The sequence below is a fragment of the Tasmannia lanceolata genome, unplaced genomic scaffold, assembly GCF_043159265.1.
Source record: "Tasmannia lanceolata isolate RefF3 unplaced genomic scaffold, GAP_Taslan_0.1 ptg000015l, whole genome shotgun sequence".
NCBI classification, from domain to species: domain Eukaryota; kingdom Viridiplantae; phylum Streptophyta; class Magnoliopsida; order Canellales; family Winteraceae; genus Tasmannia; species Tasmannia lanceolata.
Window position 1 is genome coordinate 39,251,888 of NW_027518692.1, and position 17,502 is coordinate 39,269,389.

Here is a 17,502-nt window from a genome sequence, read left to right on the forward strand (position 1 = left end):
ATATTTAATTCTATCTAACCTTGTGTGTCCGCACATCCATCTAAGCATTTGCATCTCCGCTACACTCATCTTATGCACATGCTGCTTCTTGGTGGAACCTTCAAATCGCATAAATTACACAAAAAAATAGATAACTTGGAAATACAGGATTAAATTTTACCTTGAATTAAGTGGAACCTTCATCTTTTTTCCATCTTGCTGGACACCCATGACAGATGAATCAATCTCCACAGAACCATTACTGACACGCAAAAACTGCACAGGACCATCAGAAAGATATCATTGAAAAGACCTACATATCCAAGATCCAGTTGCCCATCTTGCACAAGATATTTTCAAGCAAGAAAGCATCAGAATATCATTAGTAGCAAGCTAAACATAATTATCAGATGGCTCTACAAGAAAAAGGTAAACATCATTTTAATCAAGCTGAGAGCCACCAGTGTAGTGTTTAGTGGCAAGATACATGATAATGACCATAGGATATATGCTACATTACATGGATTCTTCTAAATGGGCTAAGAATCTGTGTTGGACACATCTCGGATTCCAATACTTCAGGATTCTTTGAGACACTTCTAGATCTCTTTTATCTGTTTTTTTTTTTCTGCATACCACTACCACAAATTTACAATTACCTCAAGTTTTGAGTTTTATCCATCCTAATAGTAAGTTTCTTAAATGGAAATAAAATATTTTGTGCATTTAACCTATTAAAATTTTTAATATATTACTTGTTATAATCATATTATTATGTAAAAAAAATAACTTGAGTATTGATTAAATATTTCGGTGAATCCACGAATCCTTATTTTTTATGTTCGGTGAATCTGACACTCGATACCCTGATTCGGAAACCCGTATCCATACTGATACAACATAGGATATATGGCATGATCAAGAAACTAGTATTGTCAATCTGATTGTTAAATTAGAAAGTGTTTTGCAACTAGCAATGCCAATTAAGAGATTTGCAAGGGACCATCGCAAAAGGCCTTTTGTGCCTGGGCTGTTGCATGTGAGAGCAGCCACATAGGCTCAGATTTCGTCTTATTCATTTAATTCATCTGAAGTGGCTGCTCTCATATGCAACAACCCAAAAGCAAAATGCCTTCTGCGAAGGTCCCTAGCAAACAATTAAACTAGTAAAAAAAAGGCCCGGAAGGAGGATCAATCACAAACAGCCAAAACAATGGACTAGAGCAGCATATCCAGTTCAAAAGGAGTTTATCATCAAATTTCTATGCCCTTTTGTCAGTATAGTTTCTCTGTTGTTTGCTTTTGTTGATGTTCTACATAATGGATGAGAGAGAAATAGAGAGAAGGACATGAAGTGAGAGAGGGAGAAAGAGAGTGCAAGAGTTAGAGGAGAAAGGGCATGAGTCTGGAATGCATTAAAGCATTCTCTCACCCCATATGATATATTAAACATAATAATAGGCATATTATGACCATAATACCCTTAGTACATTTAACAAATGTATTTATTACATATATGATAGCTGATTGAGAGGATCATGAACATAAGGAAATGGAACACGGTCGCAAATTTGCACAAGCATACCTCATCTAGTAGCCCTTCATATGTTAATTGGGAACACATAGGTGTTACCATGTCCACCTATAGGCAAGATGCACAAAGTCAGATGATATTTGTATAAATTTTGCTAGCAATCTCCTTTTAACATCTATAACTAGTCAGCAATAAGCCAATTAATTAGTTGCAAAATAGGTGTCATTTCTTCTATTGAGGAAGAAATGGAGCGGAAATAAGCATATAATGAAACACTATAATGAGAATTAAATCAAATACAAGTGCGAGTATAGTTACATGTGTCAAAGCATTTCAAGGTTAAATGGAAATTTTGAAATAACTAAAGCATGGATGATGTGTTAATGCTAATCATAAGCTTGACAGTAAGAAAATTAACTGTGAACCACATTTCGATTAAGACCATATAATTTTTATAGAAAATGCTTACCAAAAAATATACACTACCCTAGATGCCCAGAGTTAATATTACTAGCAAAAACATAATGAATCTACTGGGGAACAATGTCTCCGAAAGAGTTCATCGTCCTTTTTGTGTCTAGTGCTTTTTAAAATAATGTCCTCAAAGAAACTACTATTTCTTGTGGCCTTACACCAACTCCAAGTTATTGGGAATGTCTGCATATGTGTAAGCTAGGACAGTTGTGAAAGATTAGATCCCACTTATATTTAAGCAGGGAGATTAAAGGCCAGTGACATTTGTTGAACTCAACATGTTTACAGTTTGAACCAATGACAGACCAAGGATTCTAATTTGAATATGAAAGTATCAGATACCATATAATCAGTATGTACAAAGCCAAACGGAGAACAGTATTTCAAAATGTGGATGCAGATCGATGAGGTCGAGTACTCGGTTGGCATGGCTGAGTACTCGGTTGACGTGGTCATAACTCGGGAGGTCAAAGAAGTTTTTATTGACTATCGGTTGATGTAGCTGAGTACACGGTTGACGCGGTCATAACTCAGGATTTAACGGAGTTTTCTACAAGCAACCATCCTCAAACTGATGGCCGAATCGAAAGGGTGAATGCGCTGCTGGAAGAGTACCTTCGGCACTATGTCACAGCAAGTCAGCACATTTGGGTAGATTTGCTGGCCACTACACAGTTTTAATACAATCTGCACCAAAGCTCGGCGACAGGAAAGAGTCCCTTTGAGTTAGCTATGGGCCAACAACCCTTGACTACTCATGAAGTTGCCAAGCAACGCTCGCAAGGAAGGTGCCTGGCTGCCTATCCTTTTGCACAATCTAAGCAAGAGATGTTGGATAAAGCATGGGATAGTCTCACTAAAGCAAGCAAACGCATGAAGAAGTATGAGGATCAAAGTAGAAGACCGTTGGAGTTTCATGTTGGTGATAAGGTTCTGTTGAAGCTTACTCCCCAGAGTTGGAAAAAAGATAAGTGGAAAATTGCACATCGTGGACTTATCCCAAGGTATGATGGTCCCTTTGAAGTGATGAAAAGGGTTGGGAGTTCAGCCTATCTGTAGGTTTTGCCAGAAAGACTCAAGATACATTCAAGTTTCCATCTAAGTTTCTTGAAGCCTTTCCATAAAGATATGGTGGACCAGATGAGACAAGAACCAAAAAGAGCACCGTCTACCATTCGAAAATAGTTTGAGCATGAAGTGGAGAAAATAATTGACCACCGGATGCTTGGGCAAAGTAAGAAGAATAGACAGACAGATTATTTGGTGAAGTGGCAGGGTTTTCCGGAAACAGAGGCTTCGTGGGAAAGAAGAGTCACCCAGAAAAATGGTTCGAGAGAAGGGAAGGATCGATAAAGATCTAAAAGTAGGCACAAAGGCGACTATAAAATCATCCTAACTTCAATAGTGGGCCCCACAGAGTATTTGTCACAAAATTTGGCAAGCTGAAGTGATTTTTCTTTAAGTTTTGAGTAAATTTCAAGTATGTATTTTGGTGTGCCAGTGAAAATGTGAATCGTATTCTCAGGACAACAGCATGGAATACACTTTCTGTTTTTATTTTGGGTTTCTCTAAAAAAAAATTAGGCTTTATTTAAGTTGATCTAACGTCTGAAAGTGATCATATACCAATGGTTAGGAATAAAGTAGTGTTTAAGGCATAGTTTTAAAACTCCCCCGCATCATCGTGGACTCCCCAAAGTCGACTCCCTTTTCCCTTGGCGCAGTCCGCATTTTGCCTCCGCATTCCACGTTTTGCCCTACCAAGTTAATAAAAACTCCTTTGACTCTCCTCAAGTTATGACCGCATCAACTGAGTACTCAACTGTGTCGACCGTGTTTTTGGCCGCGTTAGCGCCGTGTCGACAAGAATTTTTCTTCGGCCACGTTTCGCACCACATTTGTGTTTTTAAACACTGGTTATAAAAAATGAAGTTCTGATGTACTTCTCGATAGGCAAATTAATAGTTAATAGTTACAAGTTTTCCCTATTGTGTTTCCAGGACTATATAAATGAAGTTCCGATGTACTTCTGAAGAGGTAATAAGTTGGGTTTTACCATACTTAGATCAAATGTTGAGTTCTGATGTACTTCTGAAGAGGTAATAAGTTCTGATCAAATGTGTTTCCAGGACTATAGTTACAAGTTTTCCCTACTGTGTGCCACTCAAAAAATAATAATAATAAGTTTTCCCTATTGCGTTTTGGGTTTTACCATACTTAGATCAAATGTTGATCAAATATATTATTGTTTATATCTCTCTAGCATTGCTTGTGAAGATTCATTGGATCGTTTGTGTGATCATTCAATTCTCTAGGAAGTTTTCTTATTTTGGTAGATTCCTAGTAGTTTACTTGCGTCAGCTATGAACCGAACCCAAACTACAAGAATCATGGTTTTGGTCGCATATGTATAGAGGAAAAAATATCAATATTTATCTCCCTTCCATGATGAAAAGAAGAATAAGAGAAGCCCTATGTTGTTAAGGCATCTGCTATTGTAAAATATTTTTTTATTCTATGCGACCGCAAAATCCCTACCAAGTTGAAGGGAAAGTTCTATAAGACAGCTATGAGGCCAGCCATGATATACGGCTCAGAATGTTGGGCCACCAAGAAGCAGCATGTGCATAAGATAGAGTGTAGTGGAGATGTGAATGCTTAGATGGATGTGCGGCCACACAAGATTAGATAGAATTAAAATTGAAGACATTCGTAAAAAGGTGTGGGTGGCACCAATTGAGGAGAAGATAAGAGAGCACCGCTTACGATGGTTTGGACATATCCAAAGTAGGCCTTTGGATGCTCCAGTGAGAAGAGACGACTCGTGCCAAGTTGATGGGGTAAAAAGAGGTGGGGGCAGACCGAAAACAACTTGGGTAGAAACAGTGAGGAAAGACTTGAAAGCTAGGAACATAACAGAGAACATGACCTTGGATAGGATAGAATGGAAGAAAATGATCCACGTAGACGAACCCAACTAGAGCTATGATTAGAGTCGGGTAGATTCCTTTCACCTTCTTCATGAAGTTTTTCTAAAGGCTTCATTTAGTCGACCCCAACTAGTTTGGAAAAAAGGCTTTGTTGAGTTGAGTTGATTAACGCTACCATTTTGTAGACTATTTGAAAAGCTAGTAAGCATAGAGGCAGATAGTTAATTATATAAATGTATGTAACACTAACATTAACAAAAAAAAAAAAAGACACTCTAAATTGAGTGCAAATGAAGTTCCTTGTTCCAAAATGTTATAATTCAGTGGTATGTAAGAACTAGAACCACTCTAATAACACTATGGCATGTACACATCTATTATGAGAAAGAATCCATGTTAGTTCATCCAAGACACCACTCTTTTTCTTGTTATCCTAACGACATTGTTGGTGAATGTACAGATTAAAGCAATGTTTCCGGTCATCGAATAGAAAGACGTATGGAAGAGAACTAAAGGTTATGTTTAGTAATAGAGCATACCAGCTGGAATAATGTTGAAGCATGATACAATCAAGACATAACAATGGGAACATATTGACCAAAGTAGAAGATTAAATTTTTCAAATGGAAATTTCAAAATTCCAAGTGATAATTTAAGAAAATCAAACCATTCTAAAGTAATATTTCTGTCTATTAGTTAGCAATACATTCGAAATATTATAATCAGCTAACACCAGCTGTAATGAGTCTAATGACAACATTAGTTCTAAAGAACTGTTGTAATATAATGAATATACAGCAAATAATAGCCTAATCACCTCACGGTCTAGCAAGATAAGCGTATTTATCTCTGGGACTGGCATCTGAAGTACCATAGAGCAATTATTAGTAGGAGATGAAAAAAATATAACGGTCAATTAAAGCATGATATCTGCAAAGCAAAATTGAATTGGCAGAAATAATATAATTACATCTGACGAGTTAACTGGCTCTTCCTCTTGCATGCGGTTAAGAATATCAGCAACCCTTGCTGATGCTTTGCCTTTGGCCCTGATATTTGGGATCACTCCAAAGGAAAACTACAAGATACAAAAGAAATTCTAGTTTTTAGAGAAGATACACAAGATGTGAAATAGATGAGTGTTAGGAAGCAACTCAAGCAAGATGGAAATGAGGGAACCAACCAGTAAAAAACATAACCATCAAACGTATATTGATTAATTTTAGCTAAGAACCTACATAGACAAGTTTTCCATTCAGAACAGAGCTTAAATAAATGTTTCCAGTGACACATAATACAAACCTCAATCTTATGAATGGCTTTGGCAACATGCCAAATGGAACTAGTATCACCATCAACTTGACATTCCTACAAAGAGCAAAAGCATTAGATGTAAAATAAAATATTACAATTTTCAATTATGAAGAGACAAAGACGAAAAAGCCAAAAAGTAGTGGTGCATGTGGTATACTCTATAGGCAAGGTCAAGTTCAAACGAAAGAACATCCTCGTCCAATGGAATCAGGTATAAAGGGAAGTCTCCAATAGTCAGCAAATGATGAACCTTTTCTTCCTCAAAGATCTGTGAGATCAATTAAGTTTGTGTTAAAGAATAAAATATCCTCCAAGATCATTTATACAATAAAATTAAATACTAAAAGAAAAAAAAGAAAAAAAAAGAAAGAAATGGTAGTGGCTGGAAGAGCCAATGTAAAATAATATACATGCAACTGAAATATGATGTTCTCAACATAATGGCGGTGCTTGGTCTGTGGATAGCAGAGATCCTGGGTTCTTGGTCACCTTACTCCTGGTTGCGACACGAAAGTGGGAATGAGGAACACCGCCCTTTCCTCACTTATTACTGAAAATCATGGTTGAGCACTCCCATTTTTGGGGAAGAGTGGAGCTCGAGGCTGAGCAAGATCACTATTCCCACTTTCAGTACGGAAGATAGGGTGAGTTATATACACCATGATCCACAGAGATCCTGGGTTCTTGGTCACCTTACTCCTGGTTGCGACATGAATGTGGGAATGAGGAACACCCCCCTTTCCTCACTTATTACTGAAAATCATGGTTGAGCACTCCCATTTTTGGGGAAGAGTGGAGCTCGAGGCTGAGAAGGTCACTATTCCCACTTTCTCTACGGAAGATCGGGTGAGTTATATACACCATTACATGGTGCATGTATATCTCAGGGAAGGAAGTTTGTATTCTTAATGTACGACAACTTCTATGTATGTTGTTAAAGTATAAAAGATAAATAACGCCTTTCTCTAACAGCTTGAGCTTTTGGAGAAGTTGGTAACTTAACATAATATCAGAGCCAAAGGTCTCGAGTTCAGACCTCCCGGATAGCAAAAATTCACATGCCATGGTCGGCCCAAAGTGGGACCACATGTGCCACGTGTTTGCCAAGTTCGCCACACGTGCGGGGGAGTGTTAAAGTATAAAAGATAAATAACACCTTTCTCCAACAGCTTAAGCTTTTGGAGAAGTTGGTAAGTTAACATATGTTATGTAGGACCATTCTACCTTTCATATTATGTAAAATCCATTAAGGGTAATATGCAGAAAAAAAATCATTAAGGGTGTACTTGTAATCTATCAAAAGACTATTATGCTCTCACTTCCCTCATTTTCGTATGCAAGCCATAGGACTCTACTCTCTTCTTTATTCATTTGACTTCTGGAATGTTGAGAGATTTTGTCATGGTATGAGAGATTGAAAGATCATGCATTTAAAGGCTTTGGTGGTTATCAAAAGATACAAGCAAGAGCCTTTTCTTGCCTCTCTTTTTTTTTAAATGGCCATTCCTTGCCTCTCTTCTTCTCTCATTCTTTTTTTATTGGCTCTCTCTCATCCTCTCTAATCATGTATGCATCCTAGCTCCACAAGATAACAAAAACCAAACCCATTCGTGAATCCTAGATCCAAAACACGCACGCACAAAAAAAAAAGAGCAGCCAAACTCTCAAGATCCAAGCCTCACACCTATAGATCTATGCAAAAACACATTAGAGCTGTCATTTGAATCCCTCGATCTACTAACCAAAGACCTAGATCTGTAACCCGAATCCCCAGATCTACAACCAAAACACTCAGATCAACAGTAAACTCATATCGGATCTGTTACCAAAACAGCTAGATTTGCTACCCAAACCCCTAGTTTTGTAACCCAAACCCTCATATTTGTAACTAAAACAACTAGATCTACAACAAAACCCATCAATTCTGTCATCAAAACACCAAGATTTGCACCCCACACAACTAAATTTGTCATTCAATCCTATAGACCTGTTCCTACCATGGTTTTAAATTTCGGTTTCAGTTTCGGACTCAGCCAAAATTCGGTACAAAGATGCGAAATTTCAGTTTTTTGGGCCGAAATTATAGGTTAAAAATAAAAACAAGAATTTTATCGAAATTTCGGAATTTTTGGTAAATTTCGGCAATTTTGGTTTCGGTACATTTCGGTTTTGGTCTTGACCGAAATCCGGATTTTAGTCATAATTTAAAACCATGGTTCCTCTACATTCCTTAGTCTAAGCCCGACCCCTCAGATCCATAACTGATACCCCTAGAACTGTACCTACAACAGTAGAACTATCCATTCCAAACCTTCATTATATTTTTATCTTCATCTCAGACCTGATCACATCCACTCTTTGCAACCCATACCCCATCGGATCTGCTAAAATCTATCCTCTTTTAACCCCAAGCCCTTCTTATTCTTCGCAAACAAACACCTCCCTTCCTTTTCCTTTAGATCTATTTTTCAGTTACATTCTTCTCCCTCTCCTTTCTCTCCTCTTGCTCCTATTCTTCTTTCCTTTCTTAGCTTTCAGTGACGCTTGTGTGGTTATCTACGGTGCTGATTACCCGCCATTTACAGTACTGGCAAGGTTTTAAATTTCAGTTTCGGTTTCGGTCGTCACGGAAGCAGAAACATTTTTTTGGTGGAAATCACAGAAACATAAGGAAACATATGCGAATGATGAAATTTTAAGATGAACCTTTTAGAAATGGGAGAAAAGGCACAAATACATACTTAGAAACCATCACAAAAGAAAGAAAGTCATCAATAGCGGCTTAATCACATCGAACACCTAGTGGCATGCGTTGTTGCACATGTCAGGAATAGTAAAGTCAATAAAGAAGTACAATGTAATGAAGAATAAGAAAGTCTCCCACCCATTCAAAACAAAACAACTACCGGTCTCCACTCTGAGCCCCCAACTTGATGTCAATGCCACATAGATTTACGAGGTATTATTGGACCCATGCCCATCTGACATCCCATGCATAAGAACTAGTTACTTTGCTATGAAATGAAATGCAAAACATAACATCTTTCAATTTTTTTGTCGTTCCGACCATTTCGATCGAATTTGTGGAATTTTGGTCGAATTTCGGAAATTTCGAAGAAATAATGACGTGGAAGGAAATCATATCAATTTCGTTTCACTGGGGATAGAAATGGAAAAATATCGCTCATTTCGGAGAAATTTCAGGGAATTTAAAACCACGATAAGCATATTGTTCTTTCCAAAAGAAGACCATAAGTTTGAATATTTGGGAAATACAGTATTCGAATAAAAAAGCTATCATCAAGGACTTGTTGACTAAAAAGAAGAGGTTGGTTTTTATTCTTCAGGAAACTAAGACAGAGCGAATATGCCAAGTTGTCATGAGATCTTTGGGTGGTAGCCCTAGAATTGCATGGTCCCACTTGAAATCAGTGGCTTTGTTGCTTGAACACTCAAATTTTACAGTGACATACCTAGACACCTCCAAACATGAACTAGCTATCCCCCAATTCCTCTTGGAAATTGAATGGTTTCTAGAGGAAGCATGATATTGGCTTCTCTCTCTTCTTCCTTCTTTCAAGAAAAAAGAATAGATCTAATACCTCCTCTCTCCTTTTGAATGATAATCCCAGTAACTGGCTAACCAGCAAAATACCCAATGTGCCCCTTCATGGTCAGCATCACACAGCATCTGAGAGCCACCTCTTGGTTAACTCCCACTAGCATCGAACTTGCCCCATCCGAAGGGTAAACCACAGCAAGATGTGGCTGCCCCTCGCCTATGCCAACAAATATTTACTCTCAGTCCACAGCATCAAGTCTTGTTTCTCTGCCATTTTTTTTTCCAAATTCAGAGACCTCGATGACATAGGCTTCTTGATGCTTTCCTCCTCGCTACTTAGGTCGAAAGACTCCACAATGAATCACACCCTTGAGCAAAAGACCATCATGGATAACAACAACCCTTTGCTCTGTTGAAACCCATTTGGACATGAGGGTTTGTCCACCACATTAGCACCACACAGCTATCCCAAAGGACCAGATACAATAGTAGAAAATTACATTAGGAGGTAAAAGTTCCCCTATAGGGAACAAATTACGACCAACTCCATACATAAATATGTTTGTGCATCAACCTCAAACCCTGCTATATGAAAAAAAAAATGACACTTACTCGAATACAGTCATGGATCACATCAATGAATCTACCTAGCCTCCATGGATCATCTTAATCCTTTCGCCTAGGATATAATGTTAGAGGAATCTCCTCCAACAGCCCAACTATGAGGTTTCCACCCACTTCTTTCTAAAAACACGCAGACAAGTTGTAGTGGCTCCTAGTGCTACTCGTCTGAATTGAGGCATGAGCCTGGTTTTATCCCCAGTCGGACTCTACGTTAAGTCACCTCTTACATATCTTTAGATAGCTTCAAATGTCTTCAGTGAAAAAGATTGCTTTGTCTCTCTTCCTGTCATGAAGTTGCAAATGGCCCTCAGCTCGTTCAGACAGTGTTGAATAAAACATGAGTGATCTAAAATATCCCGTGTCACACGTGTCAGGCTAAAAGAACTAAAATTGTCCCAGGTGTGCTTATAGGTCCCAGGGCAAGATAAAAAACCTCAATCAAGGCCCAAGTTACACTCGTTAGATGGCACCTCCCTCGAGAGTCTCGATGGAAGACATGTCCTCCCCTCCTTACTAGCTGCATCTTCCAGTTGTCGACACTCACATGGGCATGAAAGGGCCCTACGCCCCCCCCCCCCCCCCCCCCCCCACCCCAACACACACACACACCTGCCACCACATCCACTTCCACATCAGTTGATCGTGGGCCGGGGTAGCCACATCATTATCCCCGGTCTTTGTCCATCAATTGAACTTACCAAAACCACGATTATTCCTCCATTAAGAACAACCACCCGAAAGCAAACTAGTATTTGATTCTTCAAACCTCACCTTAACCCAAATGATCCTCCTTTGGATTGATAATTTGAAGACGGATCTATCGGGGCATGCGCATGAGGACCCAACCAAAACCCTGGATGATGGTAGACTCCTGAAGCTGCGTGAGCTTTGACATTCCAAGACCTCTTTGAACCACCTTCCTATGGGCCACGAAAGTATCCAACTCCCAAGTTTGCGGCAAGACTCCACTGATTGAAAACCAGAAAATCCTACCACCCGATATTATCTGAGGATGTCATCAGCAGATGTTGCAATAGTGACCTCCCCAAACTCCATTCTTCCCCACTATCAAATTAACGACCTCTTCATATGGCAAGACACTGATCACCTCTTCATTTTTTATTGGTCAAACCCCTAGCCACTCCTTACCTTCCCCTCCCTCACAGTTAAAACTTCTAGAATTTCCACTGGAAGTGAGATATCGTTTACGATCTCTACGATGCACCTCTTCCAGAAGGCACACCTCTACTTCATGGTTTCATCTTAAACAAGCATCGACAATCCATGATCCATCATTGGGTCTCTCCACAAGTCCAACCCAAACCTCTAGCAAAGTGATAAGCTTCCTTGCCTCCTAAGCACCCAATTTCACATGGAGGAGTTTCATCATTCGACGACGAAGACTCATTATATCGTTAAGTTGATGAAAACATTGAGAAAAACCCTAAAAAACATAGAGAATCAGAAATCAGGATAGTAAGCAAACTAGCAAGAAAATAAAGCCAGAGAAATTTGAACAAAGTACAATTATGATAGGAAATTGAAAGAATTTTCGTAAAAGAAAAAACAGAAAAAGCAGAGAAATTGCAAGATTGGAGAAGACCGGGGAAATTCAAAGAATTACTGTAAAAGAAAAAATAGAAAAACCAAAGAAGGTGAAAAGATTGGAGAAGACTGATGGAGAAAATATAATGAAACGAATTAATTTAGTTTAGGTCCAATCAATCTATAAAAGAGGTGAAGAGTTTTATAGTAGCTTTGGATCCCTAAATTATGGTCATATTTCCCTTTTCTAAAGGAAAATGGGATTTCAGACAGCCCTAAGAGGTCAGTTTGTCCCAAGTTTGAATGATTGGGTCTCTTCAGCAATAAACCCTGATCAGACCCACTACCACGTGACTGCACAGTTTATCCCAAGGTGAAAAACAAGTTTTTTAGATAAATAAAACCATAAGGGTGACTCTTGGACCCACTACCGCGTGATTGCACATTTCTTTTGCCGATATGTAAACTCATTGATGTCCGTAAACAATCCTTTGAACAAAATAATAATATAATACCGCAAACTTCATGGAACTAAATGTTTTTTACTTTTTTCCGATATTATTCACATCATCTTGTTACCATGGAGCCCGGATTAAATAGGCAAGAAAAGCAAACATTTCAAACTACAAGTTACTTCTGACTAACTTAAATTCCCACCAGCACAAATATTCATAGAATGGTATAATAAAAAGGGCCTGGTTACACATTTCAAATTGGTAGCCAATTTGACCTCATTCTTTTAACTGCTTCGTATGTGTTTCTTTCTTACAGTTGTTGTGCTTCTAAATTTCTACATTTCAGAACAGACGCATTCTAAAGCAGCATACTACTTAATCAAGAACCAAATGCGACGCGAGCAGAGACGAACAAGTTAGAAATCTGGGCTCTTTTATTCTTTTATATTAATAGGAGCACAGTAGTAACTTTAAAGACAATTTTCAATTACTTAAATGTTAGGACTTATTCTAAGACATAAAAGAACATGAAATGGAATTCTTAGAGACATATTGCCCAAACCCAAGGTTTTCAAGGGATGAAAGGAAGACCTATTCCATCTTCAAGAAAAGGAAACAAAACCATAAGCTCAATAAGCACAGAAATATAGAACATAAAGGTAATTGCATGTAAAAGAGCTTCACATCTTTATAAAACCAACCATACAAGTACAGAATTCTTTCAGCACCTACAAATTGCAATGGTTAGCACAAATTTAAGCGTATTTTTTCACAATAAATATATGATCCGTGATACCAAAAAATAATGGCTTAGGATATGATACCAAACTTAAGGAAAGAAAAAAAATCACCTTCTCACAGACAACCGTCCGACGGGGAACAAAATAAACGAAGTATTCCCTCTGAAGTCCTTTTGAAATATCATTCTGAATATGAGATGAAATGAGCTTCATCAAATTAAGTTGACAGCGAACTAGGTATAGTACTTTTGCGCATTCAGTTTGAACAGGTTCTTTAGAAAGATATCGCAGCTCTACACCATGCTCCTGTTCAATATGCACAAACCTAACTTAAGTCAGAATTTGTAAAAAAGATATCCAGATCAAAAAAGCATAGAAAGCAAATAAATATTATTTCAAGTAGAAAAGAAAAAATTTTGAAGTATGGTGCAATATGAATTATCAAATTTAATCTCAATCATCACATCACAGACCTAGTAACCCTTGGATATGTTGTTATTTCGTGGTTATAATTATTGTTTATGTAGCTTTCTTAGTGAAAGGGCGTTTATGTAATTTACACAGTAGGTTGTGGTCATCTCACTTTCTCGAAATTTTTCTCCTTTTTCTTCTCTCCTCTTTCTTTCTTTCAGACTTTTCTTCCTTGCGCAATCTGGTGAAAGAGTTCAGATCTGATCTCCTAGATCCAATCAACATTCAAAGCATCCAAGGGTTTCTTAAATCTAACAAAAGGTAGATCCACATAGTTTATAGAACCATGGCCTATACAGGTTGCGAGTTGATCTGGTTGTCAGAGATTGAGCTACCCTACTCGTCACCTACTTCGCTCCTCTGTAACAACAAGTCCGCCATTCACATAGCCATGAATCCAGTGTTTCATGAGAAGACAAAACACATAGAGGTGGATTATCACTTTATTCGTCATAGGATTCAAAAGGGGGAGATTTCCACAGTGTTCACAAGGTCAAACGACCAAATAGCAGACATGTTTACAAAACCCTTGAGAAGAGCTAGATTAAGTGATTTATGTAACAAGCTAGGGATGTATGATATACATACTTCAGCTTGAGGGGGAGTGTTAAGAATGGTCCTGTGCTATACACCTCACTTATGGAGGGTATTTATGTCTTTCTATATCACATCTCTACATATAAATAAATCAGTATGCGTGAGAGAAAAGTAATCTCTCAGATTCACGCAAACTTTCTCTCATCTGTTCTCTTATCCATCTCTCTCGCTCACTATCTCTATTCTATCTTCAATGTAGATCGTACCAATAGCAAGCATTTGCATTTTAGCAGCCTTTTTTATGTGCCCTTACAGAACATTATGCTCATCAGCCCATGATAAACAAATCAATGAAAAACTCACATCTCTAAATTTGGAAGCAAAAATAAATTGTTCTGTATGGATAAAGTTCTTTACATTCTCCTGTGGCCCTGTTCGGATTGCAAGAAAAACATTCCATTTATCACAGGGAAATTTTTCTTTCCACAATTTAGAGAGAAATACTATGATTATGGTTAATTTAGACGAATATCATCATAAATTGAAGGTCCCTGTAAATAAAAATTGAGCAGGGCACTTCAGGGCATAGTTACAAGGTGGGAAACGAATTCGGGAAATGAAACGTGAAATGGAAACGGGAAACGCATGAAAAAAAAATATAGGGGAAACGAGAAACGAGAAAACGATAGAAAATCATAGAAAAACACACATGAAACACAAGTTTTGCTAGATTTAAATTTTTTTAATTTCAAATTTCTATTTTAATTTTTCTTATTTTCATTTTTATTACAATATATGACGTTAAAGTATAAAAGATTAAACACTGCCCTTCTCCAACAGCTTAAGCTTTTGGAGAAGTCGGTGAGTTTCTAACATGGTATCAAAGCCAAAGGTCTCGAGTTCAAACCTCCCCGATGACAAAAAAAAAAAATCCACATGCAATGGTCGGCCCAAAGTGGGACCACATGTGCCACGTGTTTGCCAAGTGGGCCACACGTGAGGGGGAGTGCTAAAGTATAAAAGATTAAATACTGCCCTTCTCCAACAGCTTAAGCTTTTGGAGAAGTCGGTAAGTTTCTAACATAAGCTGTTGTTTTCTTTTTTAATATCTATTCCACAATTTTTTATGTGTTTTTCCAAATTGATTTTCGCAAGTTCCACACACGTTTCCTACATGTTTCACATGCATTTCCTACGAGTGTTGCGTAAGTTTATCACGTATTTCACACGTGATTTACATAAGTTTCTCATATGTTTCCCATGCGTTTCGGAAACACTTGTCCAATTTTTTTATCATGTTTCGGATACGTTTCCGAAACGCAGGAACATGTTTTAGGGGAAACGAGTTTCCCACCCACAAGAAACACATTTTAGGGTTAACGGGTTTCCCACCCGCCCAAGGAGTTTCCGGCAACTATGCTTCAAGGTATCTTTTTTCATGGGTAAAGAAAAAGTATGAAATTTTAGAAATATTTTTTCTTTCCAAAATTTTCCATTAAATTCCTGCAATTCAAACAGGGCCTATGTCTCAAGTAAAAGAATGAGCACATTTTCCATCATCACAGTGACCTATGCATATGTTAGGTAAATATTTTGTTTCCCCTAATCAAACAAGCTATGATTTCATATTTTATAAAAATCATAAAAAGCGATAAATGATCAAAATTAGGAGGGCAAAGGCATGCCTTGAGAAGAGACGTTTGGACAATCAGAGCAAGCGATCCACTGAGTTTGGGATCGAGAACAACGCATTTCTTTCCACGAATCTGCCAAACATGAGAAAAGAAAATTCCCAGGAAAAAAATAAAAGAAAAGGAACAATCAAAATACAAAGATTGGGTCAATCAGTTGTATAAATTGGGAGTGTGGGTGAAAATATGGAACTCACATTCTTGAGAATATTGAGAAGCTCCTTCTGAGACTGCTCTCTGGTTTCCATAAAAAATTGAAAATAAAAAATATGCATTCAGACAAAGGAAAAAAAATCAGAGGGTTTGTATGTAAGAACCTGAGGGATGTGAGATTGAGAGGGGCGTTATCCAAGTTGGGTATCTGAGCCATCTCTCTCTCTCGCTCAGTGTACAAGGGTTGCAGTCGAACTGTAGAAGGGAGAAAGAAAACGTAGGGATTTTTGCCGATTAGCCCTCTTTGGCAAAATAAACGCTACAACGTTCCGAAGAGACTGAATGAGTTTCTTTCCTCCGTTAAACATTTTTTTCAAAATGACAAAATTACCCATTAACGTACCTTGTAGTTAACGTTTTAAAATATGGAGAATTGGAGATGATTTTTTCACCCTGTTAAAGAGACCAAATGAGTTTCTTCATAACTAATTCTGTACCAAAGATCTTGCTCGTCTGAGATAGTTTTTAAGGATATAGGTAGCACATTCACGTAGAGGACTATCTTTATCAGAAAGAAAGTACGCACTCATATATTGGAAGAGACCGGTCTTTTGGGAGCAAAGTCAGCTGAGACACCAGTGAACTCAAATGTCAAGCTTTTCCCTGAGCAGGAGGAGTTGCTGGAAGATCCAGGCAGATACAGACGTTTAGTTGGGAAGTTGATTTATCTCGCTATCACACGCCCAGATATTTCTTATGCAGTCGGCGTGGTTAGTCAGTATATGAGTGCACCACAGACACCTCATTCGTTGGCAGTTATCTGGATTGTGAAATATCCAAAGAAAGCCCTTGGTAAAGGACTTCTCTTAGAATGCATATAATCGTATGAGGGTTGAGAGATATTCAAATGCAGTGTGGATAGGATCTCTTGCATATAGAAGGTGTACAGATGACTATTGTACCTTTGTTGGAGGCAACTTGGTGTATTGGAAGAGCAATAAACAAGAGGTTGTATCAAGGTCAAGTTCAGATGCAGAGTATACAGACATGGCCTATACATGTTGCGAGCTAATCTAGTTGAGGTCTTTTATCTCAGGGATTGGTGAAATAGTCGATCGTGACATACAAGGTTGTGCCCCCCCTCCCCCCCCCCCCCCAATGTAGAAGCTGGGAGGGGCCTAGTAGATCTATTCCACACGTTGCAAAAAAGGGACGAGACTGGCGATTGGTATATATCGTGTGGCGGGCTAGCACAGTACCGAGACAAATTTCTGGCATTTTTTCACACCTCTTGACAAAGCTTTGAGCATCTTCAAGTATCGTTGGCCAAAACTAGCCTTGGCAAAGGATCTTTTGGGCCAACACTTTGCCCCCCGAGTGATGTCCACAGATCCCCTCGTGCACTACTCTTATGGGCAAAGTCGGCATCCAAAGGTTGGAAATCTGCATAACTTCTTCCTTTTTTATGCTAGGGCGTGAGAGGACTTCGGTGT

At 38.3% G+C, this 17,502-nt stretch overlaps 1 protein-coding gene across 1 annotated transcript in view; it reads right to left on the reverse strand.

Moving 5' to 3' along the window:
• ATVPS33 (Sec1/munc18-like (SM) proteins superfamily) overlaps window positions 1-16,351 on the reverse strand; it is a 50,161-nt gene extending 33,810 nt beyond the window's left edge. The window contains exons 1-10 of the mRNA XM_077355894.1: window positions 16,174-16,351; window positions 16,054-16,093; window positions 15,851-15,931; window positions 13,269-13,463; window positions 6,389-6,499; window positions 6,220-6,285; window positions 5,888-5,995; window positions 5,735-5,779; window positions 1,565-1,621; window positions 161-255 (exon numbers count right to left, since the gene is read on the reverse strand). Coding sequence (XP_077212009.1) covers window positions 161-255; window positions 1,565-1,621; window positions 5,735-5,779; window positions 5,888-5,995; window positions 6,220-6,285; window positions 6,389-6,499; window positions 13,269-13,463; window positions 15,851-15,931; window positions 16,054-16,093; window positions 16,174-16,226 — 851 coding nt within the window. The 5' untranslated portion in view covers window positions 16,227-16,351. The remainder of the gene's footprint in view (window positions 1-160; window positions 256-1,564; window positions 1,622-5,734; window positions 5,780-5,887; window positions 5,996-6,219; window positions 6,286-6,388; window positions 6,500-13,268; window positions 13,464-15,850; window positions 15,932-16,053; window positions 16,094-16,173) is intronic.
• Between the last annotated feature and the right edge of the window lie 1,151 nt (window positions 16,352-17,502).